The sequence below is a fragment of the Homalodisca vitripennis genome, chromosome 3 (genome assembly GCF_021130785.1).
Source record: "Homalodisca vitripennis isolate AUS2020 chromosome 3, UT_GWSS_2.1, whole genome shotgun sequence".
NCBI classification, from domain to species: Eukaryota; Metazoa; Arthropoda; class Insecta; order Hemiptera; family Cicadellidae; genus Homalodisca; species Homalodisca vitripennis.
The window spans coordinates 119,553,571-119,579,130 of NC_060209.1; the positions used below are offsets into that span (position 1 = coordinate 119,553,571).

Below are 25,560 nucleotides of genomic sequence, written 5' to 3' on the forward strand. Positions count from 1 at the left end.
TCTTGTTAAATGTTTATTTCCAGCCTATCATAACTATTCAATAGTTTACTATGGAACCTATCAGTAAGAAATGATTATGGACTATCATCTTTATTCAACTTGGATATAATTCAATTTACATTTAGAAACATACTGTTTAGAGTTGCCATATTATGGGATTTCCCCACAAATTATTGGATATCGAGGGTAAAAATATAGCTCAGGAGTCCTGAAAAAAAAACAAAAACCTCCTGTTTTATTACCAGTCTTCCTATAAAACAATGTCTATTATTTGTTACTTTTTTAGAGAAAGAATTTTCATATAACTTTCACCTTAATTCCACATTGAAAACACCAAGGACATGAAGAGCCGCACCAGCAAAAGTAACTTGAGTGAACCAAACCGGGCCAAAAAGAACTGGAATAAGCGTTTTGGTATTTGTGTTGTTGACAGTATTGTAAAATGAAGGACAACATAATTATCATCTCAAACGTGGGATCTTGCTTTACGTTGCTTTTATTAAATTTTAACTTACTTCATAGGACTTGCCGTTTAATGTTTACCATGAATCAAAGAGGCTGAAATAACTATTATTTTGAATTTAGTAGAATATTGTATTCCTAGCCACACACACATCCTGTAGAGAGTGCATTTTAATTTTTTCAAGTCTATGAAAACATTAGAGATGATTTAAAAGCAATTATTTCTCAAATTCACTTCAGATTATAGTTTTTTATAGTTGTCAAGAGGTTTTACAGATAAACTTTATGGCCGGCTCTAGGGTTTTTGGTGCCCTAGATGAAAAAAAAATTCTGTACCCTCCTCAAAGTCCCTTTGGCAGGGTCTGCCAGGTATGGAACTTCAGGAAAAGAGTTCTTGTTAATACTTATTATAACAAAGAATTTTATTGTATAACCTTTGATTAATGAGCAGGATATGTAAATAAATCTCTTTCTCAAGAACTGGTTCTATTCCAGCTTTTTCTGCTACTTTAATAACATAAATCAGAACTCTAAATCACTTCTAGCTGTAAGAATATCGTCTCCAGTGTTTTCCATGTTTCAAATTTTTGAAAGTGTTCATTTGTTGTTTTGTCCGTTTCAAGAAGGGCTGAAATATTGTGTCAATAATTACAATCCATTAGGAATAAAAGAGAAGAGACATTTACGATAAAAATCTTACAACTCAAAAGACCTTGTCAGTAGATTTTTAATATTGAAGATTGTCTCAGTACATATGTTTTCCATTTTCAAGCCTTCTTCTGTATTGGAAATCAGAAAATATTCTGTTTGTTATTCAGACCCTTTGAAAACTTTCCTTTTACTTGATTGGTTTCATGCCTTACTAAAATAGTCCATAAGGTTTTACGTTCAATGTTTAGAGTAGGGGTTCTCAACCTAGGGGCCGCGACCCCCAGGGGGATCGCTAAAAGCCTCGTCAAGGGTCGTGGAAGAAAAAACATCATCTATTTGTCCAACAAACTTACCGGTTTATTCTTCAGTTCATGATAGTTTCATTGTTCAGCGGACAGTAACTTCACCAAGGGAAGTAAACCCCAAACTGCAAATAAGACTCGTATTTTCTGCATTTTTGTTTAATCTGCCTTTCCTCTTTAGTTTGATCTGCCTCGTTACTCACTTACAACGTTGAACTAACTCAAAATAGCAAAATAAAAATGTGAAGAGTAAGAAGCTTGCGGGCTAGATCAGGCAGACAGAAAACCAAGTAATCGCAATCTTTATAATGCTAATGTTATATTTTGATTCTGTTTTTAAGTCACGTATCATTGGTTTAAGGTCATACTTTTAATAGGGGAAGAATACACTTAGATTTTATCAAATATTTAATGAGAGAATACCTTGAATTAAAATTACAGTATTTTACATGATACGAGCAATATTTATTTAGTGGTGTTGGTATGGTTGGGGATCGTAAAAATTTCAGACTCAAAAAAGGGGGCGAAGGTTCAAAAAGGTTGAGAACCCCTGGTTTAGAGTGTTCCAAGCTGGATCAGCATAATCAGTTGTAACTATAAGAGGACTTTCCGGCGGTAATTCCTTGTCTGCATCGGTAGCATCCATTTTCATTTCAACAAAATGTTAAGGGCTTTCTTGAGGGTCAGGTTGAGGCTGGTTATTTTCATTATCTGTTTCCTCTGTAAATAGAGATGTGTTATTTGGTTTAATTAAATATTTATCAAAGGATCCTTTAGCCTTTTTTGTTGATTCTTCTCTTTCTTCCTTCTTTTATTCAAAAAGCGCCTGAGTGTTTTCCTGACATCAAACACCTATCTGAAAACATTGGATAAACTAACTTTACAATAAATGTAATAAAATATTACAAATATAGCACTCAACTGCAATCTTGAATAATAGTAGGCAGTGGTGGATTTATCAATAGGCACACTAGGCCTGTGCCTACAGGCCGCAACAATATTTTGCTGTTATTTAACTATTAAATTTATCAGTAATAATCTGTTTTACTATGTTTACATGTAAGGTAAGATGGCATTACACTATGACTTACGGCGCTTGCTTGTCAGAGTGTACCTACCTGTCAATCCAAACGTTCTTTCGTACTCTTCATTATCAGTGTGATTGACTGACTGCACAGAAACAATAATTGCCACTACCAATGCAAACTGACTAGCAAGTCACATCACTTCACTGTGATATTCCGCCACTAAGGCAAAACCAATTGTGTTCGTGGAAAGGGCGAATGCGGGGTTGCCACTTCGCATTTCGCTATGCACAGTGAGGTTGCCAAACTGAGTACCGTTAGGGCATATTTTCCTACTTTATAAGACAACTTAAATAAGATACTCTTCATCTTTCAGTATCAAGTAATTTGCCTGCATAAGCTAGTAGCGTGAAGAAGTACCAAATTTTAATTTAGTTAGCATTTTAAAATCCCAAAATTATGAATTATGAACCCCCCCCAATTGCACCTAGGTGGCCGCCTAGGTTGCTTATATGGACAAGCAAGCCCTGAATATCTTGTTTCTACAAATAAAAAGTTATTGAAAAAGAGTCTACAAAAAGAGACACAGTACTATCCATTATTTCCTGGCTCTACTACTAAGTCGATTCCCTAAAAATGAATGATGTTATCTTTCAGATATCAGCAATAAAAGTAGTTAAGTTAAATATGTTAAAGTAAGTTAAGTCACTTATTTAATGTACCATAAGCCAAAGGGAAATGTTTATTATTACTATGGGTTTAGACTAATATTGTACTATTGTAGGTCTTTTTACAAAATTAAAATATTAATTAATAGTTATAAGGCAGACAGACAGATGGACAGACTATCTTTTGACTCCAAATCAAAAACAATCTTCCTTGGACCAAGAGGAACTTATTTACCAATTTTCAAGCCTCTAGTCCTTTCTATCAAGAGTTTTCGCACAGATGGACATTGGTACGATTTTAATTTTATCCCCTTATTAGGTCCTTAATAAATATTGTTACTAGTCGATGTTAATGAATACAGTTGTTTTACATCAGTACTTGAATAAATTATATCTTGTAGAACAAACTAGTTTTTGCGTAGAAGTTCTGTAGTTTATTAAATTTAAAAAATATAAAACCTACATTCTTTAATAATTGTATTTTTATCCTTTTTCTAGTAACACATAAAAAAACACTTCCTGAACAAATTTGGAAATTTTTAGGCATAGCTTTAGAAAATTGTATTACCTATTGTTGACGTTTTATTTTTAAATCCATTACAGATAATTTTGTAATACTAAATCTTCAAAACATTTGCAATCTGTGACTCTTTCCCTCAGTGGAGGGTTGACAGCTAAAATCTCCTCTTTTTCTCGTACTACCATATAAAAACTCCATACTTAAATGAACTTTTCATCCCTAGATCCCAAAATAAATCAAAAGCCATCTGGAACATTCACCAGTCAGAGATTGTTCTCTAGTGTAGTTCCAAATATTGTACATGGCAGATGAACATTGTAGTTGAATTCACTAATGATCTTGCCAAAGTAAGCGAACATTAAATATGTTTTTCAAGGCTGCAGCTAGGAAAATGTTACACCAAACTAACATACATAAGACCAATAATGAATAATTCACCCAACGGGAAGCTCTTAAATACTGGCAACTTGTATTACACATAGAGGTGGTCTTAAATATGATTTCTCCACTAAAATCAACAACTTCTACACAGATTAATGGTATCAACTCTAAGTGGTAAAGTGTTGCATTTATTGGATATGCCAATCACTGACATCATTAATAAATACTCTGTCCCAGGGAACTTTTCGTCTAAATTTAAAACATCAAACATTTTTCTCTCCATAAACAAGGAAGTAAGCAGACAGTAAAAAACTACAGGCCTATATCCTTAGTTCCAACTATTTCTAAAATAATTTAAAAATCAAACACAAGTGCACTTATTGAACAGATAATTGACAATCCTGGTAAAACTGTTAGAAGTATCTTTCTTTACTTCAGCAAAGCCTTTGACTCTTTGGATCACAATCTAATAATCTAGAAGATCAAATCTCTGCGATTGGAGGAAAGTTCAATGTTGTAGTTTCAAAGCTATCTTACAGGGAGGGATAAAATAATTGAAATTAAAAAAATATCGAACGGGACTGAAAGATTTGTAATATCAAAACCACAAACGTTTAAGAGGTGTCTCTCAAACTTCTGTATTGGACCCAGTTCTGTTTGTACTATTCACTTCAGATCTTCCAAACTACCTCAGAAACTTATCCTATCCAATCATATATGCTGATGTACTGTCCTGTTAACTTGCAGTAACTCCATTGAGCTCTTGGACATTAACACAACATCGCAGTGAGCATGGCACAGCAGTATTGTAATGATAATGATCTTGTTTTTAACTCTTCCAAGACAAGACTTTTGGCATTAGGAAGACTAAAATATGAAATTAATTATCCTCCAGATCTACGAAGGGTTGAAGTAACAAAGGCGTAATGTTTGATGAACATTTTAAAAATGAAAGCTTCACAGTTACAAGCTGTGATGTTGAAAGACTCAGTTCTGCAAGTTTTGTGTTGAAGAATATACAAGTTGTAAGCTCTCTTGGAATCCCATATTTTTTATGGGATTATGCTCTAGGAAAGCTGTTTAATTGATAATCTCAAAAGTCCTTGTTATACAAAAGCGTGCTCTGTGAGCCTTGGCTGGCCTTCAACCTAAGGTAGCATTAAAGAAGCCTTTAAGACTCTTAGCATTCTCACAGTGGTATATATCTACATCACTAGTGCTGTTTCACAAGGAAACTTGCCTTGAATGAGAACTATCCATGTCCATCACACACGACATTGCAATGACTTCTCCTTACTAATCCATCAAACTAAACTTTTCTAAGAATCCTTCCCATATTAGAGCATAACTATTCAACGTACTTGACTTGACTCCATTGTAAAATTGTGACTCCATGACCTTAAAAAGACGACTATACATCTAGCTTGGAGAAAAAATGACGTAATTGAACTAATTTTAGTTTTTGATATGAAAATTAAGTAAATGTCATATCATAAGTATCTGACACCTATCCTTTGCTTGAAGAAAATGAATAAAGATTTCTAACACTGTTAAATACTGCACTTATGATAATATTTTGACATCAATACAACATTGACATACTCGTACATTTCTGAATATTTACAAGTTTATATGATCTCAAAGCGTTAATACTAATTCTATATGATATAATGTAAACAAGGAGGTCGGCTAGATTGTGATTGGAGTATTACCTTAGATTTGAGGGCTGTAACACAAGTGAACTTAAGGTTTTTTCCCTATTAGGACAATTCTTATATCTCCTTGCTTAATTTAGTGATTGAGACTGCTAATTTCTTCATAGTTCTTTTTATGTGTTAATATAAATTAGTTGTTTAAATCGTATGATTCTAGTATCAAAAATTGCTAAATTACCAGATTCAGGATTAACTCAATCAAACAATTTCAATATAACAACTTAGACATTTATTGAATCTCCCAACACAATAAAACATGCATGTGAAGTGAATTTAAAGCTCTTGCAATTAAATGTGATTGTTAAAATACAAGAAGGGTAACATTGTTGAAAGTGACCCGTAAGTTTAAGTGGATTAAAATATCCTACAGTTCAAAATACGTTATATATATATATATATCACTAATCCTCTTACACTAAAGCACCCTTCAAAGAACATAATTTCATTATAATTGACTTGATAGGAAAGACATTCATTAAAATAAATACAGGTAGCCACAACACAAAACAAATAAATTACTGTATAAAACAAGTAAACACATCACAGTCAAATAAAACACAATTAATGAGCATTCGAAATCTCTCACTGCTCCACTTTTAACAAAGATTTTATAATTTAAAAAATCATTAACCCTTATTCAATAAAGTGAATTACTGTAACATTGTGTTTTATTAATATTAAATCACATTTACAAATATACCACCATTTAAATGTTCTACCTAAATAGGAATGTTTTGGTTATATAATTACATTCTTATGATAGTATTTTAGTAGTAAAAGGCAATATCTTTGTACCACATTATCCTTTTTCTAATTAAAAACTAAAATAACTAATATAATTGTAAATAAGTAAAGATAAAATGTTATCGTAATATAAATAACATACAAAAATCATTATATAAATGAAATAACTACTATATGTCGAAAAATAAAACACGAAGGCACTTTATGCTCAGTTGGGTGTTGAAAAAACTGGTATGAGGAAAGAACTGGAATAATGATTATTTCTCTTTTGAGCTCCTAAAAACATTCAATGAATAGACATTATGCAAAATGTATGTTCCTTGTTATGCAGCTTTGAGCAGCTTTATTACATTCAGTTTCAGGACTGCACATAGAACACAGCTGGATTTGTTATAACACAAAATGGCTACGGTATATACAATTTTCAGTTTTTGTATTAAAGTTTTAATGTTCAAAAGTACTAAATTTGATTATGTTATGTTCTATGAGAAGATCTTTCATCAATCGTCATAATGTTGCTGTTTTTGAAATGTTCTAGCAGCGACAACAGTAGTTATGCACAATAGTATTATTTGTATTGACTAGCAACAAACAAATTTGAATTAGATTTAAATTTAATATATCACAAGAGGAAATAACTGAGGATTCAAAATTAACATATATCTCAAAACAAAACAAAAATAGAACATCATGCTACCTATGCATTGGTGTACATACATAACTGGCTGTTGTCACACCACCCTTATATGAATATGAAGTTTATGCTCTTGTGAAGTCAAAGACATTAATGAATAACAAAAATGCATATATTTATTTTGGTGTTTGATGGTGAAGTTAACAGTATTTTAATACAATGGTTGCACTAGGCTAATTGAGGACAGAACTACTACATAAGTAGTCTAGTTATAATTGATTGAAATTTACATTTATATGGCCTACATAAATTTATTTCAAACTTTTATTTCCAGTCAAAGCATGCGAATCTCACACTTGCCAATGTATTCTTATGCTGTACAAACCAATCACATTGATTAGAATATTACAAAACTGATGACAATACAAGACATGATGGAAAACAGTAGTTCTACTTATATACATTTGGCAGAGAGGCCCTATTAATTGACAAATTTAGTAACATTAAAATTTATACTTTCTCTTCACGTACATTTTGAAGCTATTTATTTTCATAATTTTTGTTTTAGTTAAAGAATTCTGAGTTTCAAATAGAAATCAAGAAGCATGCGATATTAATTTACTTTTTTATGCACTGGGTTTTATGCTTTACACATTAAAATATACAATGAAATAATGAATTCAGGAACTAAGTGATAAAAGAAATATTAAAGTTCAGAAAATATTAATTCACAACCTTCTCTTCCACATGGCTTATGCTGCTTTAGCATTGTAGGAGTCACAGAAATACAATTAAAATAAATAAGTTAAAGCTAGTAGATATTTCCAATAAAACAAATAACCTAAAACAACTTAATGTACAGTATCTATTTTGTTAAATACAGTGTTTTTAAATATTTGGCAGTGTAAAAAATACCAAGTTGTTGTGTCATAGTGGCTGTAAGGATGTAGCCTATAACAGTATTGTGTGCTTTTAGTGTTTTATGAAACAGCACAGTTAGACCGGCTATTGCTAGGAGTGTTGCTTGTGATGGGTCGTCTTGCTGTACGCTCACTCTCTGCTATTGCCCGAGCTAGGGCTGCATCCGCTGCCAACTGTTCCTCGGGAGTTGTGCTCTTGTTTGTGTGTTTCTCTTCCATCATCGACAGTTGAATTGCTCGAGCCAGTGCTTCATCTTCACTCTACATTTATATGTAAACCAGTTAAAATTATTAAAATATTAGAAACCATCATTAAATTTATATTAATTATTCTCTAAAATTTGTAAGTCCAACTTTTTAAACCATTTTAAAATTTAGTACAGTTATTTACAATTAGTAAGGCATAAAATATATGTTAATATAAATATTATTTAAATGAGGATTTAAGTTATATATGACACTTAAGTAATGCATGTAATTAATTATTGATACAAATTTATGTTGGGTGCACACTTGTTACCAATCTTATCTCGAGCAACTTTTTACTTTTTAGATAAAAAGATATTTTTGATCTCAGAGGTCTGGTTTTTCAATATTTAACTAGGAGACACCTCCGTTAACTTGCCATATTTGCTTGTTTCTCCCAAAGTTTGTTACATAAAGGTTGGTTGACAATTTTTGTTCTGAAGTGTCATGACATTTATGATGAGGCAATTTGTGTCAAAAATATTATTTGAATCGTACATTTGGAACTGAAATAAAAAAATATTTAAATTGCCTTTGTAACAGTTTTTTGAATAAATTTAGCTATGAAATGTAAATATAGTATATACTTTGTTAATCAATGAAGCAAAAAAGTAACATAATTGTGTCAAGGTAAGCATTTAGTACTTATTACTTGAGCAAAGTTAATTTCATACAATAAAAAGATTTGTATCTTAGGCTTAGTTTTTCTTATAAAAGCTATTTGATACTAGAAGTAGTCTACTGTACTTTAGCGTGCTACTCACCAGACTTCCTTGGACGGAGGTAACTGCGGGAGTCTGGGTTGGCGCTGCAAGCCGAGCCGTAGCTGCTTGTCTGTAAAAAACAAACCTTAACATGACAACATTATCTTTTTATTCCAAGCATTATAAGATATATGGGTTATGGGTTTGTATAGTACATCTGATTTCAAAATAACTTACTTTAAGTTACTGAAACACATACAAAAATAGTTGCTCTTGAATATACATGAGTGATGTACATGAATACTAAAGCAAGGACTACATGAATACGCTGTACTACACTTCAGTCAGTTAAAGGGATGTGAGTTTTTTTAACAAACACAGACTAAAACACATAATTTATGTGCTACAACAGGTCATGATTTCATTATGAAATAATGATGTTTTTACAAGACTCCCATCACACCAGGTATAATGATTTCATTTGAAGATAGTGAACATACTGCATTCTACGAGGCACGTCCAGAAAGTAAGTGTATTTGTACTCTCACAGCTGCAGGGAATACATTTTTGACATGTTGGCAATACTGCTGCGTAGCCTGAATCCTCCCCTTCAAAACAAGACCAATCTGAGGTTAGTGTGTTGAAAACTCTTGACACAGTAGCTTCTCTAGCGAACGATTCATAGCTCCATTACCATAATCAGTTTTCACGTCATTATAAGTTCTAACTCGAGTTTTTCCCTTCACAACAAGGTAGCGAATGACGGCGTGAATTTCGCACTTGGTGGGAGATACGATCGACATTTTTCGCGAGAGATGCTACTGTGTCAAGAGTTTTCAAAACACTAACCTCGTATTTGCTCTTAATTTGAAGGGGAGGATTCAGGCTACGCAGCAATGTTGCCAACATGTCGAAAAAGTGTTCCCTACAGCTGTAAGAGTACCAGTACACTTACTTTCTGGACGTGCTTCCTAGAGCTGTTAAAGCTCCAAATAAAAAGAAACAGCATATACCTGATGAGATAAAAACATCTTGTAGTACAATGTAATGAAAATGGAAAAGTATTTATGAAGTGGGACGGCTTACATAAAGCAAACGAAAACAAACTAAGTTTACTGATTATTTTTGCAATGTAGTTCAGATGCTTCCAGTTTGCATTCAATTTTAAATCCAAGATTTACGACAAAATCCTTATAAATCAAAAAGATCAACACATATAACTAAATCTGCCACTGTACCAAAAGTAGGTATTATCAATATTAGTTGTGAGTACTGAATGTGACATTTTTCTGGTTTACATGTAACAACATTAGCACTTGTGGCCTTTTGTTTATATCAATAGCAATAATTTAACAGTGAAATCAGCATATTTCAATTAATTTAGTGAGCAATACAAATGTTAAAATTATGTAAACATCAATGTGGTAATTTATTTGTGACAACCATAATACTGCGCAATCTTTTTTATACTTGGGTATTTATGACAGTGTAATGAAAAGTATTGTTCATATCTCATACTATTTTGTCTTCTGGTTCTTGATCGAATTTACAAAAATTTTCATGTTTTTCTGGTAAAATACGATTTCAACCCAAAAAAGGCCACCTTTGGTACCAACTGTGAACTATACTATTCCTTGGTCAAGTACTTCAACTATTTTATTGACAAACCTAAATATAAAATTCAATGTACATCAATTCTTTTAATGGCATTCAAAACGGTTGTGTCTTGGAGAATGTAAAAACACTGAACTATATAGACAAATTAAAATAATAGACAAAGGAAGACACAAGAAAAGAACTAGATTTAAGGAATTTTATGAGGAAACAATCTTCTGCTCTACAGCTGAATATTGAAGAATGATGAAAAACAACTGACAATGGCCTCTTTCATTTTGAAAGACCTCATGGATTAAAATTAGATTATCGGATAATTGTGTGTTTCTTTTACAAAAATAGTTTTTCCAATAATAAGAGCGCCTCCTTAAATGTATAACATCACAGGCTAAAACAATGCTCAATAGAAATAAAATCTCCAGCACTAGCAAAATTGAGGAAGAATCAAGTGCACAGCAATGAAAATACAAATAAAAAATGCTTTGTAATAAGATGGTTTCAACTGCAACGACCCACCTCTACTGATCTGATCCCATTATAAACAAATCAGATTTCACCTTCAAATTCTTACCAATATTAAAGAAAAAGAATGACACATATCTATCTTTTTTTTAAATGGTAAAAAAATGTACAGAAATAAAAAAAAGTACAAAGTAGTATACTGTATCAATATATTCTGTATAAAATATAGGTTGTTGATTGGTTAATTAGGGCCATGCATTAAACATAATCTTCATTTAAGTCAAGACTTGCATCACAAGTTCATTGATATTATTTAAAAGCATATTAAATTGTTTTTAAACTATTTTAAATAATCTATTTTTCCTAATTCCATAACATTTTTAAACTGTATTACACAACTTACGCAGCTAAATTTCGCGTTGCTGCCTGTCTTCCTTGACACTTGTGGTCGGCAGTGTGGCGAGATGGCGAAGGCAGAAGTTGAGAGAACACTCATTACAGACTACTCGTACTATTTCCTTCCCCTTGCAGCCTTTCATGGAACATTTGTTGGTAAACACCTAAAAAAATTAAAAACATAGTGCTTGTAATACTTTGATTATTTCTTCTAATACAAAAATTTATGTCGAGTATTTTCTACTTTATTGAATTATCCATTACATAAGACATTTGTTCCTCCACTTTTGGACACTTAAATTTTGTTTCCTTTTTGGGATTTTCTAGTAACTTTATCCTTATGTAATTTCTTTATGTAAGGGAAACATGGGAGAAGAAACTTTTTTGAAAATATTTATAAATGTAATACATTACTGCTGAAAGTACAGAAATTATACATTATTAAACATCTCACTGACCTTCCGTTTGTTCTTGGCTGGGTCGGACTGGCAATCTGTGTCAATGTGGGCCCCCACAGCAATGTCTGGAGGCTCTCCACGACGAAACTGGGATTGGCTTATTGCAGAGGGGACAGACAGGAACCTGCACATCCTTCTTGTAGGCAGAGGCACAGTTGTGCCCCATATAACTCATGTGTTCGTGACTACATTCAAACATTATAAGAAAGTTGTTCCCATTCTTCCCAACAAGATGAAATAATGAGAAAAAGAACAAAGGAAAAAATAGAATAACAACCGATCTGGAAATATCGGCCACACGTGCACAATAACAACTTCATATATTTCTACAGATGTATATTTATTCAACCTTTGTTCAAGCCTTTAAACTATTACCTACACAATATTTCAGAAGGTGGTAAATTATAAAACGTAGAGATAGCATGGATTCTGTTATATTGTTAAACCTACCAATATATACAACATCCACCAAATGTTTTGTATCAAAACCTTCCTGTCAGATATTTCCTAATCAGATTTTTTTTGTACTTTTTCTTTTGTTCTTTTCTTATTGTTTCATATATATCCTATTCATATATAGATCAAGAACAGTTTGAAAGAAAACCATAATTATTTGTAAAATATTTCGTTGTGTTAATAACTTTTTTAAGTAAACAATTTGAACACTGTATGAAAATAAAACAAACAAGAAACTCCTTATTACAAGTTTTTATATTTAAACAAATAAATGTATATTTGATTCTTTTGAAACTTAGATGGTTTAAAAAACATTTTTTCTTAGAGCTGAAACTGTACTCTTGGTGGGGTACATTTGAACAACATGTAAGAATACAACAAATGTAATTTTTAGTCTATATATATAATTTATTACTATCTAAACAGCTGTTTGCCGCATTATAGAAAGTGTAAAAATTGCCATTCTTATAGCAATATTTAACATAACTATTTAAAAAGTAGAATATTTTAACATAATTAAATATACCTCCCTGTTTATACTTTCAAATGAAATTAACAGCAAGATATCAATGAGTCAGCACAATGTGCTATGAACTTTAAACAAGTTTATTTTGAAGTTCATGCTATGTCAATTAAGGTAGGTGATAAGTAAAACAAAGTTGTCTCATTGGTACCTGATGCATGTATCACTGACAAGCCCCTAACATCCCAATGAAACCTCCCATGACCAGACTCCCATCCAAAATGCAGTTTGTTCCTTCTATTCAGTTTCATAGGCTACTCTGCTTCACAAGCCATGGCTCATAAGTGCAATCACAAATTGCCTTCACAGCTACTTTACTTTTGGATGTTATTGATATCTATCCACATTAATAGTTTTGGTATATAACCACCATGCACATTTTTCAACTGCTTTTACATTTGCTTGGAAGAAAGTGGCATATAGTGGAGTCCCGCTAATCCGAACACGTGTAATCCGAACGTCGGTTAACCCGAACAGGTCCAGGAGGAATTATTTATAACGATAATGAACAGTTATAGGAACTAATTACATAAAAAATGAAAATGGGTGCATCATTTCGTACATAAACAAAGAAAACTTTAATTAAATAGACATACAGTATTTTATTAAGACAAATTGTGTACGGTACAGTACATAAATAATGAAGTTAAATACAGTACCAAATTGAAAACTTATAGGTTAAGTATGAGTTAAATTACTGTATTAAGAAGTGGAAATCAAACGAACATTGGACGTACAGTACTGATATTATTATTGAGTACAATATTAATTGTTAAAAGACATAAATTCAGTTATTGTCTTCTGTCGCATTGAAGGGAGTCTATTGGATGACGCGTAGTTTCGTGCAACTATTGAACGCGTGGGACCCGTACAATATCCAGTACGCTCACATTGCTTAACAATAGAACTCTCACACTAAATACGGTAAATGTGCTTAGTATTCGCAAAACACGTTTATTTGTCAAGAAATACAATGCAACAGTCAGAAAACATATTTTAATAAACAATGTTGATAATTCTATAACAAAATAGACCCATTCTCAAATTTAAAACCGTGTATTTTTCTGTAATTCTGGCTAATCCGAACAATCACATAATCCGAATAGGGCTCGATCCCAATTAGGTCGGATTAACGGGACTCTACTGTATTTTGCAAGAGCAACGTAATTGTAACTCCCTTGACATACTGTCAATAAATCGGAAGAAGAAAGCCAGGCTGTCTTCTTTAACCAGGATGTATTATTATGTTACATTTACCTTTGACATCTTGAGTATTAGACACGATCTGTGTTAGTAAGTATTTTGCATACAATTAGCATAATACTTTAGCATTGCTGGTGACCACTCAAAATACACTAAGGTTCTCCATAAAAACTAAGGATGGACAAAAAACTCACCAACTGTCCAGTTTACGTTTGATCGTTAAACCTTGCAACTTTACAAAAACTTTGTTTATTCTCTCAGAAATTTCTAACCTTGCCACTTGGACGCTTAACTTCGGCATCTGACTGTCAGTGTAGTGTACTAAAATGTTTCTTCAGAAAAGTGGAGTTCCTGCTACACAGATATTTAAAGACTTCTCAAAGGAATATATGTATAGTTTAACAAAAACATTTAAATAATGACCTCCTTTAACGTTTCAATATGACTCCTTATATTGGTTCTCTCCTTCACCTTCTTGTTCTCCAACACTTCTTATAAATTTTTTATAAATACAATGTTTTTATTGATTGTATCATTATAATTATTAAGTTACTCTAATTAAATTTTTTTTTAATTTGACATCACGTTGATGAACAACAATTAAGTTAATGGGTACTTTGGGATTATACCGACCACACCAGTATGAAGAACACAAAAAATATAAATTTATAGAAACAAAACATGATAGAACGAAAAAAACAACTCTTTAATTACAAACTTACAAGCATTTCCAGGTATTGTTGTCGCTGTTATCTTATATTTCTCGAGAATCCCGATTACGGCAGGCCGCGCGGCATCACATGATTTGCACGGTACATTAATTGCCTTTCCATTACAATTCAATTTATATTTCTGATCAGACCCTCTAGAATTTGATATTTTACTGATATAGGTAGGCCTACTATCTCGAGGGATATTTTTCTTTCGTTGAAATCAGCGCGGGCTTCGGCAGCACCTTCGGCTGGAGGCACTCGAAGAATTTTCGGGTGGCGGAGTGTGATCAAGAATAAAAACAAGTTTTGAGTGTTTTTTTTCAATAAAGAGTTTAGTTTTAGTTTGGTAATGTTTGTTTTTGTTGAATTTTTGTGTTTGGAGAAATGTAGAGGTAAAACACGGAAGTACAACAAAGCGACGCACCAGCTGAACGGGCGGCGAGACCGACCTTTGACCTCTGTCTGACGATGGGGAGGGGTTTGCGATAAGACAATTCCTGTTTTATATTGACGAAATATTGTTCTACGCTAATCTAGTAATCAGTAGAAGCAAAATACCAAATAACAATTCATGTCTGGGTGTGGTCGGTATAATCCCAAAGTATGAGTTAAGAGTTTCAAACGTTTTTGTTCAAGTGATACTGTAAATTGCTAGGACCCTAATGTGTTGGTAATTAAATTGGCTAAGGTAATCATGATTCTTATGAGTAACAACTCAGACTTACCAAAATATTTTCTCACATGCATCACATTTTACAGGAAGAAAATCTGAAACATACAATAGGCTAATTGAGTTTAAATCTTCCTCAAAGCATAGTAATTACATTTGTCTAAAAGAAATAAAGTATTTAAAATGTAGAATGTAATCTGACAAAATAATATTTTAATACAGTAACTCTCTTAGTAGTTTGACAGATATACATCCAATGTACCACCGGTTTACCAAAAATGTCGGACAATAAGTGGGGTTGTAATCATTTTAATAATTATTTTATTTAATAGTAATGTATGTACACTAATGTGATAAATTTAAAAAATTTACAGAATGTAGCCTCTGTTTTTTACATTTTTAACAGTATAGATTTTATATTATTGCATTGCTATTATCTTCCAAATGTATTTTAGTATATTACTTTAATAAATCTAACAAATTATTGACAGTTAAAAAATCATTGACTAAACAAAATCAGAACTTGTCAGATAGTGTTGAGACCTTGGTTAGTGTATAGCCCTCCATACACTATCCAACTCCGACCGACAAAAACCGTACCAGGTTAGCCTGAAATTAGAACACAAAATGCACTATGCTCTATGGATTATCGAACTTGGTCTGGCGCACAAAGCTCTTAACACGGTATGTATGCATTTTGCACTGTTTACAGCGAAGGTAATATACCAGAGGTTAGGCTAACTCTGTGTTGTGAGGTTCGTTTTATCACCACACACTATCAAACCCAAACCCAAACCTGTCCCACCATCCGACCAAGGATGATGAAACAAGTCAGATAGTGTATAGGACAGTCAGCAGACTGGTTAACACTGCCGACGTGAAACTGGCCATAGATTCCATCCATAAAAAGAACGAGTACCAGGAACTAGTTCCTACATGAATCCTAACCTAGTTCATCAACTCAAACCATACAAAATATATATTTAATTAATAACGTGAAGATAAATACTATAAATAAAGATTTTAAATGAACAAACACTACTTTTATGATAATAATCTCCTTTTATAGCGGCAATTTTCAAGACTATACTCAATTAAAAGGCAAGTTTTGAGAAACCCTATAAAAGGTCCCATACCTTAAAAACGTACGAGCCAATTTTGATAAAGCTTTCTATACACATTCACTACATGGTCTACTATACTAAAATACAAGCCTCATTCATAGGCCGCGCCTATTTTCAGAGCCACACCTATTTTACAGTCTATGTGCTGTCCAAAAACCAACCTATGGATGGCCATTACCTAAAAAACGTACAAGTCAATTTTGATAAAACTTTCTGTACACATTCACTACATGGTCTACTATACTAAAATACAAGCCTCATTCTTAGGCCGCGGCTATTTTCGGAAACCACATTGATTTTACAGGCCAAGCGCTGGCAATAAAACCAATCTATGGATGGCCATACCTCAAAAACGTTACGAGCCAATTTTGATAAAACTTTCTGTACACATTCACTACACGGTCTACTATGCTAAAATACAAGGCTCATTCTTAGGCCGAGCCTATTTTCGGAGCCACACCTATTTTACAGTCTACTGTATGTGCTGTCAAAAACCAACCTATGGATGGCCCATACCTAAAAAAACGTACAAGTCAATTTTGATAAAACTTTCTGTACACATTCACTACATGGTCTACTATACTAAAATACAAGCCTCATTCTTAGGCCGCGGCTATTTTCGGAACCACATTGATTTTACAGGCCAAGCGCTGACAAAAAACCAATCTATGGATGGCCATGCCTCAAAAACGTACCAGCCAATTTTGATAAAACTTTCTGTACCACATTCACTACATGGTCTACTATACTAAAATACAAGCCTCATTCTTAGGCCGCGCCTATTTTCGGAACCACATCGATTTTTACAGGCCAAGTGCTAACAAAAACCAAATCTATGGATGGCCCATACGACACCTCAAAAAACGCGTACAAGCCAATTTTGATAAAACTTTCTATACACATTCAACATGGTCTTACTATACTAAAATACAAGCCTCATTCTTAGGCCGCGCCTGTTTTCGGAGCCACACCTATTTTACAGTCTATGTGCTGACAATAACCAATCTTTGGATGGAATCGGTTGTACAGGTTATGTGCTACAAAAATCAAATCTATCAAAATCAACTCACGTGGAAATGTTAGAGCCTATCACGGTTAATCCTCGCATACATATTGTAGCCACTTTACAGAAGATCGCGTGCATTAACCGTTATATCTGCAGTAATGATGACTATGCTGGTTGAGCTTTTTATTCGAAAGAACGGAAGGAGACCTGGATTGGAGATGGGTAATATGTAACGTATTAGTGTCGGTAACAACTTTATTCAGTAGTTATCTGTTACCAGAATAACGTTACCATTAACACCCTGTTATTTTAGTAACGGGAGAGCGGAATGCTTTGGCGTTCTCATTACATCTTTCTGGCATTAGGCTAGTAATCTGGTTAGTGAGTAAAAGCCGATGCTATAACAAAATTAAATAAAACAAACCCGATGGGTTTATTAAAATAAAACAATACTGAGAGTAGGTCAGCTGGTAACTTGTCAGTACGGTAATAGTTTACTGGACTTAATCCCAAGTAACCACGTTATTTTGGTAATAGATTATTGACAAATAATGGTATTCCTCATCTCTAACCTGGATTTTTAACTGTAACCAAGCCTGGAAACCGCCAACAATATGAAAAAACATTACGTCTTCATCTTGCGGACGGGAACAGGCATATTGTCAATAAAGCATAAAAGTCTTTATTAACCCTTTGAGTGTCACAGGTATTTTCCCAAGGCATATGCATTAAAGTGCCAGTTTGTCTTTGGCATATTTGTAAGCATTTGGGAAAAAAAGCTGTTTGGGTAAAATAACTATCCAACAGATTTTCATCGCAGCCCATTATTTTTAGACGAGTTTTTCCTTATCAAGGACCAAAATAAACTTCATTGTAAGTTCCTTCTTCCACAATTAATCGAAAAAATACTCGATACTTCCTATCGCCAAATTGTCTCCAAATAGACACACGAATGACCTGACATTTTTCAAATAATAAAAACGTTGTTTTTTTTAGTTTTTGTTTTCATTGACTGTCTAATAGCTTTTTAATTCCAAAATTAATAAGTATCCAAACACTTTTTACCTGTAAATCAAATTTTAAAGATCATTGTCATCTGATTGTAAGAACAATTACAAACACCCTTAATTATGTGACTAAAATTATTAAGAGTATATAATTGTAATGAGGTTTAACAATGTTCTTACACGATATAAAACTGAATGTCATTTTAGTACAGCTAGTTAAAAAAAATGGGTAATAGGATTATTATTGTAATTTAGGAGAGAAAACAAGAAGAACCTCCATTTTATACCAAATGTTTAGATCCTGTTCAGAATTTTACTACAGTTTTCTACATTTAGTTTTATTATAGCCTATATTTATATTTATTTTATATATCTTAATGTTCAAACTCATTTCTTTTCTCTAATTTAATAATGCTCAATTGTAACAATTATACATTTGATCACTTAAAATCACCAATATCTTTATGAATTGGTATCTCTCTAAATTGTACACATTTATACAGTAAAATGTAAATATTACAGCTTCAACACTCTCACGTCGATTATATGTATTAATTCTTTATGTGTGCAATGTTATTATTTATAATATTATTATTACAAAGGTTTAACATTTAAGTATATCCATTATTTTTTAATTTCGTTACTCAATTTAATAAATTTTTGTAATTAATGTAACCATTTCTATTAATATGAAACATGTGACTAATTTAGTATTTTACATATGTTGATATTATTTTTTAGATAAAATATTTCTTAAGCATAGGACAGCAACAATACAAATATACACAAACTGTTATGTAGAATGAGCTTTCAATAATAAGAATGGCCTGTGATTTTTATAAATTACAGTTCCTAGTTCAAATGCTGTGATCTAGTTTTTACAAACATTAATTTTAGAATATCCTTTTATGTAATAGACATTGAATAGGCTATTTAAAACTAATTTTAAAGTGTTTTTAAATCAACGCTCCCTTATAACCACCAATGACTTCACGCAATACACACAGCCTTTGACATTTTAGTAAATATACCTAGCTAGCATCCACTGGAGATGCATTTTGTGGTAGGACATGTTAAAATCATAGAATACCCTACTATATATATCTTTGGTTCAGAGTTTTAATCTTACAGTAATTACATGTTTTGTATAATTAAATTTAAAACTTAGAACATTGTTATTGACAGTTTAGTCATGACACAGTTTTTTGTAATACATTTAATGCGGTTTCCTTCCTAGATGGTTGGAACACACAACCATGTTTCAGATTTTATTTTTCTCATAGATAATAGATACATTATCAAAGACAGAATACTATACTGAGACTTACAATTGCAAGCCCTTACATTTGGCTGTATTAGTTATTAATTCATGGAGAGAGGTTCTCGGTTAATAATTGTAGTACTAGTGCTATTGCAAGAAACTAAACCTTATATGCTTATATGAAGTTTAAACAGTATATTTCAGGTGCAAGTGTATTGAACAACAGTTATTAGCTTCAATCCAGCCTTGCAATGATTAGTCTTGTACTAAAATTTAATATGTCATTGACTGTTGCCAAAAATAGTCTCGTTTAAATCATGTGAGAACTGGAAGAATCCCGTGCGTAGTTGCTAGGTAACAAATAGTTATTATCCCGTCTAGTGACGTTGGATGTGGTCAATATGCGGGTACAAAACATCACGGACCGTTCACTATAAGATTTTCAAAACTTAAAACTTCAAAAATGTACAGAGATGTGAGAGTCAAAACATTGTTATTTATGAAAAATGGTTTACATGACTGCTTTAAGTGTCGGGTTAGTAAACTTATTAATCATTCTTATCTACACTTTTGATTTTGAAATACTTGTACTGCATTGGTAGTTCGTAGAGATGGGCTAAATCAGTGCATACATGTAAACCGTTACCTCTGGTACCGTTTACTCGGCGATACTGAGTACAAATACTGGATACTGAAACCGGTATTTCCCTTACTGTACACGTTTTAAATACTAGAATTCTAAATCAGTATTTCATATATGTAACGTTTTTTAAAAACTAGAAGACTTTAAATCAGTATTTGTAACGCTTAAAATACTGAGCTATATTCCCTAATAAACACAGTTTTGTAAATGCTTTGATGTAATTAATAGTATTCAAAAGTACAACTCAATTATGCAAAAAATGTATAAGTATAGGTAATTAATTATTATTGTAATATTTAAAATATTTGTAACCTTGTAACCATACAGGAGTACTAGATAAAAAGTATTTGCCATCAGTATTTTTGGTTCTCAATAACCGTTTACAGATACTGGAGAAAAGTAACCGTTACAAAGTACTGATTACTGAAATACCGTCTCACCGCGCTAGTGGTTCGGCAGCTCCATGTATCAGTGAACTGTCCCTGACATAGGTATAATAATTCTATTTATTCTGCACGTGCAATATATTATAATTAACACTGAGAGAAGACAACGTATCGAACAGTTATTAGTTGTTTAGTGTAGTGTAAAAAATGTTCACCTAGAAGGATTTTTTTATCTTACAGTTTACTTCAAATGAATGTAAGTATACTTAATAACAATCTCCCATTCAAACTTGTTTAAAGTGGAAGTAAGTGAATAGTATTTAAATGTATAGAAAGTGTTATCAACATCGGCTCGTACGTTTTTGAGGTATGGCCATCCATAGATTGGTCTTTCACAGCACATAGATTGTAAAATAGGTGGGGCTCCGATAATAGACGCGGCCTAAGAATGAGGCTTGTATTTTTAGTATAGTAGACCATGTAGTGAATGTGTACAGAAAGTTTTATCAAAATTGGCTCGTACGTTTTTGAGATATAAACCATCCATAGATTGGTTTTTGTCAGCACTTGGCCTATGAAGTTTAATGTGGCTCCGGAAATAGGCGCGGCCTAAGAATGAGGCTTATATTTTTAGTATAGTAGACCATGTAGTGAATGTGTACAGAAAGTTTTTATCAAAATTGGCTTGTACGTTTTTGAGGTACGGCTGTGTATGTTTTTCTAGAATGTGACACGTAAAGTCTATATCTCCGAAAAAGGAGCGGCCTAAGAATGAAGTCTGTATTGCAGTTACAGTAGTCCAAGTACTGAATGTATTTAGAATGTTTTATCAAAATTAGCTCGTACGTTTTTGATGGTACTTCTATCCATAGATTTTGTCTTTCAGTGTCTTACAATAGACCATGTATTCAAAGTAATGTATTAAGTATAAATCTATAGATATTTTTGTATTTGTTCTTTTTGTTTTGTAAATTATAAAATTTAAGTTATTTAATAATATAAATTTAATCCTAAAAACTGGTTGAACTGGTTCAGGAACTAGGTTAGTTTGTAGTTCAGGAACTTGGTCAGGAATAGTTCATGAACCAGGTTAGGATTCAAGTGAGCGGATTAGTTCTTTTTATGGATGGAATCTATGGCCAGTTTCACACTGCTGTTAACACTGCCTTCTCCTTCTACCCGTGATGGTTCAGTCCTGCATTGCTGGATCAGAGGGATCATGGGTCAATTTGGTAATTATCATATTAACGGCCGGGGCGGAAAAAATACGAGTTTTGCGTTAAAAACTTATTGGAATCGTCATATAGAACAAAAAAAGTATCATAGGTTTGGATGGGGTGGAAATGAGAAAATAACAAAGTTCAAGAAAAAAAATGAAAAATTAAATAACTTTTCAGTAATATCTCCATGTTCTACATCCACGTCTAGCGTCACGTGACCTTTTGTGGCCAATGATTGAACCTCGTGATGACGTCATCGGTCTGCGCCGCCATCTTTGCAAACGTAAATGAAAAATAATACAGAAATGAGCAGAATTTGTATCAAAATAAATAATGTTTTTTCTTAATTTCGAGAAAAAAATTAATTACGAGTGCCTCCGGCCATCAGCGCGGGCTTCGGCAGCACCAAGGTGCTGCCGAAGCCCGCGCTGATGTCAATAAAAGAAAAACATCCCCTCGAGATAGTACTTATCAGTAAAATATAAAATACTAGAGGGGCTGATCAAAAATATAAATTGAAATGTAATGCAAAGGCAATTATGTAAAGTTAAAAAACTAAATAAATCATGAAAAACTCAAATATATAGCTGGATCAGAGAACACATACCATTAGTGTGTTTGGCGGATACAGCTGAGCAGCAGCAACAAAAAAGTAGTCTATCACAACGAAACGACAAAGTCTCCCGGTTTAAAAACACCACTCGACCGCACGACGAACACATAACACTCATTTTTAAAAATTCCATATTCAATTAAAAAAGATATAATTTTCATTTCGGTTAAAACGTAAACTCTTTACGTGCCCTACGAAACACTCCGACACACACAATTCACTAGGGTTGGTTTGAACTAGTGGATGGTTGATTCATCATTGTAAACGCACTCACTCAAATCCGACCTACTGAACACGATATCTTGTGTAGAACTGACCCATGCCCCGGAAGAACTCAGATAACAGGTACGTTATCCGGCTGCTATCAGTCCCGGCCGCAGATAATATTCAAGTAAACAGATTATCCAGACACAGCACATAAACTGAACATTAAAACATTAGGAACTTAACCACTTATCAATATACCCCCTAAAATCATGTTATTTGTCATTTGCACCCCATAGTACTATATATATTTTTTGTTCAGGAGGGTGAGCAGAATACGTTGGTAACGTCAAATTCGTGATTTGTCGCCCCGGCGTTTAATCTTACTGGTACGGTCAATTTAAATCCTGTTGCCAGTTAATGAAGTTGCTTTTATAAAAAATTTTGTTTTAGATAGTAATAGTAATTTACTCTTTAATCCATTCACTTGCTGCATAATGCTTTATGATATAAAATATTTACTAAAAAAATTTCCAAATACGGATTAATTATTTTGGAACCATTAACTTAAATAATCTATATCAACAGCTGTAAACACTTTCAAATAATACACGTAAAGGTAATATTTCAATTCTAGATAAGTAACATTTGATTATTAAAAATGGCAGTCAATTTTTAGAAAACTACACAACGTTGCTTTGAAAGATAAGACAATATGTGTTTCGTGGCTTCAACATGTTGGACTTCGTACCAAAAAACCCATTATGGTGAAATTTGTGGGAAAGAAACAACTGTAACTGTGAAAGGAGCAAATATGGTTGTCTTCAGTTTTCCTAACTTTGGTTATAATAATTTGTTTGATCACTATAAATATTAAATTCATATTTTAATTTAAAACATATGATTGCTATTGAGGACTATAGATACTTTGGTATTTATTTACAATACCGTGACCATGAAAAATGGGACTTTTTTTTTCATGGGTTGGGGCATTTATAGCCAAGTATTATTATCACAGGTGCATATAAACTGGGGGGAAAGTATATCAATTGTATTATATTGATGCCTTTCGGCCATTATTGCATTAAGAATGGAAAATAACCGACAAAATTTTGTCGAAACAACACTTGGAGTGTTAAGGATCAGGGGCATCACGTGATCTTGGGAATTTCGACTTTTGCAAGCTCGAGTTAATTGTTTTTTTTTTCTAAAAGAGCAAGCAGTGCGCAGCACTGCGCAGCGGGCAGGCATCGTTGACAGGATTAACGTCATCATTTCAGTAAAATTGCCAGAGGTACTGTCAAAAACAGAGTTTTCAGAGGATTTCAAAAAAATCGTAACTCCTTTGATTTTCGTTGCCGACGAATTTTTTCTTCCACTATTGTTTTCAGGAAAAATTGTAGTTTTCAGGGAAAAAAAATTAACATACCTTTCCATGGTCACGATTTTGTAAACTGATACCGATACTTTTATATCAATTTATAGTCTTAGGATTTGAGATGGCGAATATTAGGTATCGATGATTACATTCTTCGATATAAAATAACCGGGTTCCGCTTATCTGTTATACCCTACCCCTAACAGGGTTAAAAGGTTCTATCAAAGATTGGGTGACTTACAATTAATTATTGTTTGTGTTTGGTGATAATGAGGTTGCTTTCTGAACTCCTCCCGTTTCTATGTCATATTTATGAATTATAATTTTCTGATTCTGTGGTTCCCAACAAGAGAAAATTATTACCTCAGTTTAGGTATTTATTGGCTATATAGGTAAGAAGTCTAGATAAAATGGGCCTGTTTTATGAATTTTAGAAATACAACAAACTTATAACACTGATTAAAAACCTAAATATCTATTTCAGAGTAGTCTCTGCTGTTTTTTATAACTTACCTAATTTAATTTCTGACAAGCTGATTCTGCACACTGTTTACCTAAATGAGGAAACTCCATTTCACTGATTTTAAAAATATAAGCAAGTATTCAATATTATTGCGTTTTACACTACTATTGTGTTGAATGACGACACAACTTCAACACACAAGGAAATGCCCCTTACTAGTTGGCAATGAAAAGGTTTGGTGGGTCACGCTTATATATAGGCTAGGTCAATGCAAGTTACTAAATGGACTTGCCAATTCTGAAAGAACGAATCAATCTCTAGAACCTTCTTGGCCATGCAAGAGTATCAAAGCTTTACGCGAGACACATGAAAGGTATAATCATGTTTAATGTTGTACAGCATCACATCAATTTTGCGTATTAACCATAAAATCCACAAAGTAACGTTCAAGTAATAACATAACCTTCAAACGATTTCGATGCTCAAGCTCAATCATCTCATCTAAGTCATCTTAACCTGAATTCCTCATTCCTCATCTTCACATAAACAGCTGTATATTTGTATAATCTAAGCCATCGTTGGAACAAAGATGACCATTGCTAAACATGTGTTTATATCCACTTTATATTTCGCCCCACTTTTGGGAAAAAATCATCTTATTTTACACGATTTTAGTGAAGTTCATAGAGTGAGAAACTATCAGTCAGTACTCAGTATTTTTAAGTATTTTCTTTTTAACGCTTGTCCATGAATATGCATTGCGAATATGGATGCTGCAAATAAAAATT

General features: G+C 32.8%; 1 protein-coding gene across 1 annotated transcript; it reads right to left on the reverse strand.

Moving 5' to 3' along the window:
- Window positions 1-5,936: 5,936 nt before the first annotated feature.
- LOC124357423 (AN1-type zinc finger protein 2A-like) lies at window positions 5,937-25,303 on the reverse strand. Its single transcript, XM_046809221.1, is given in 8 exon segments — window positions 5,937-8,283; window positions 9,033-9,102; window positions 11,452-11,510; window positions 11,513-11,608; window positions 11,903-11,986; window positions 11,988-12,087; window positions 15,523-15,567; window positions 24,830-25,303. Coding segments are annotated over 8 exon segments (708 nt in total). The 5' UTR covers window positions 24,883-25,303; the 3' UTR covers window positions 5,937-8,082.
- Window positions 25,304-25,560: the final 257 nt, after the last annotated feature.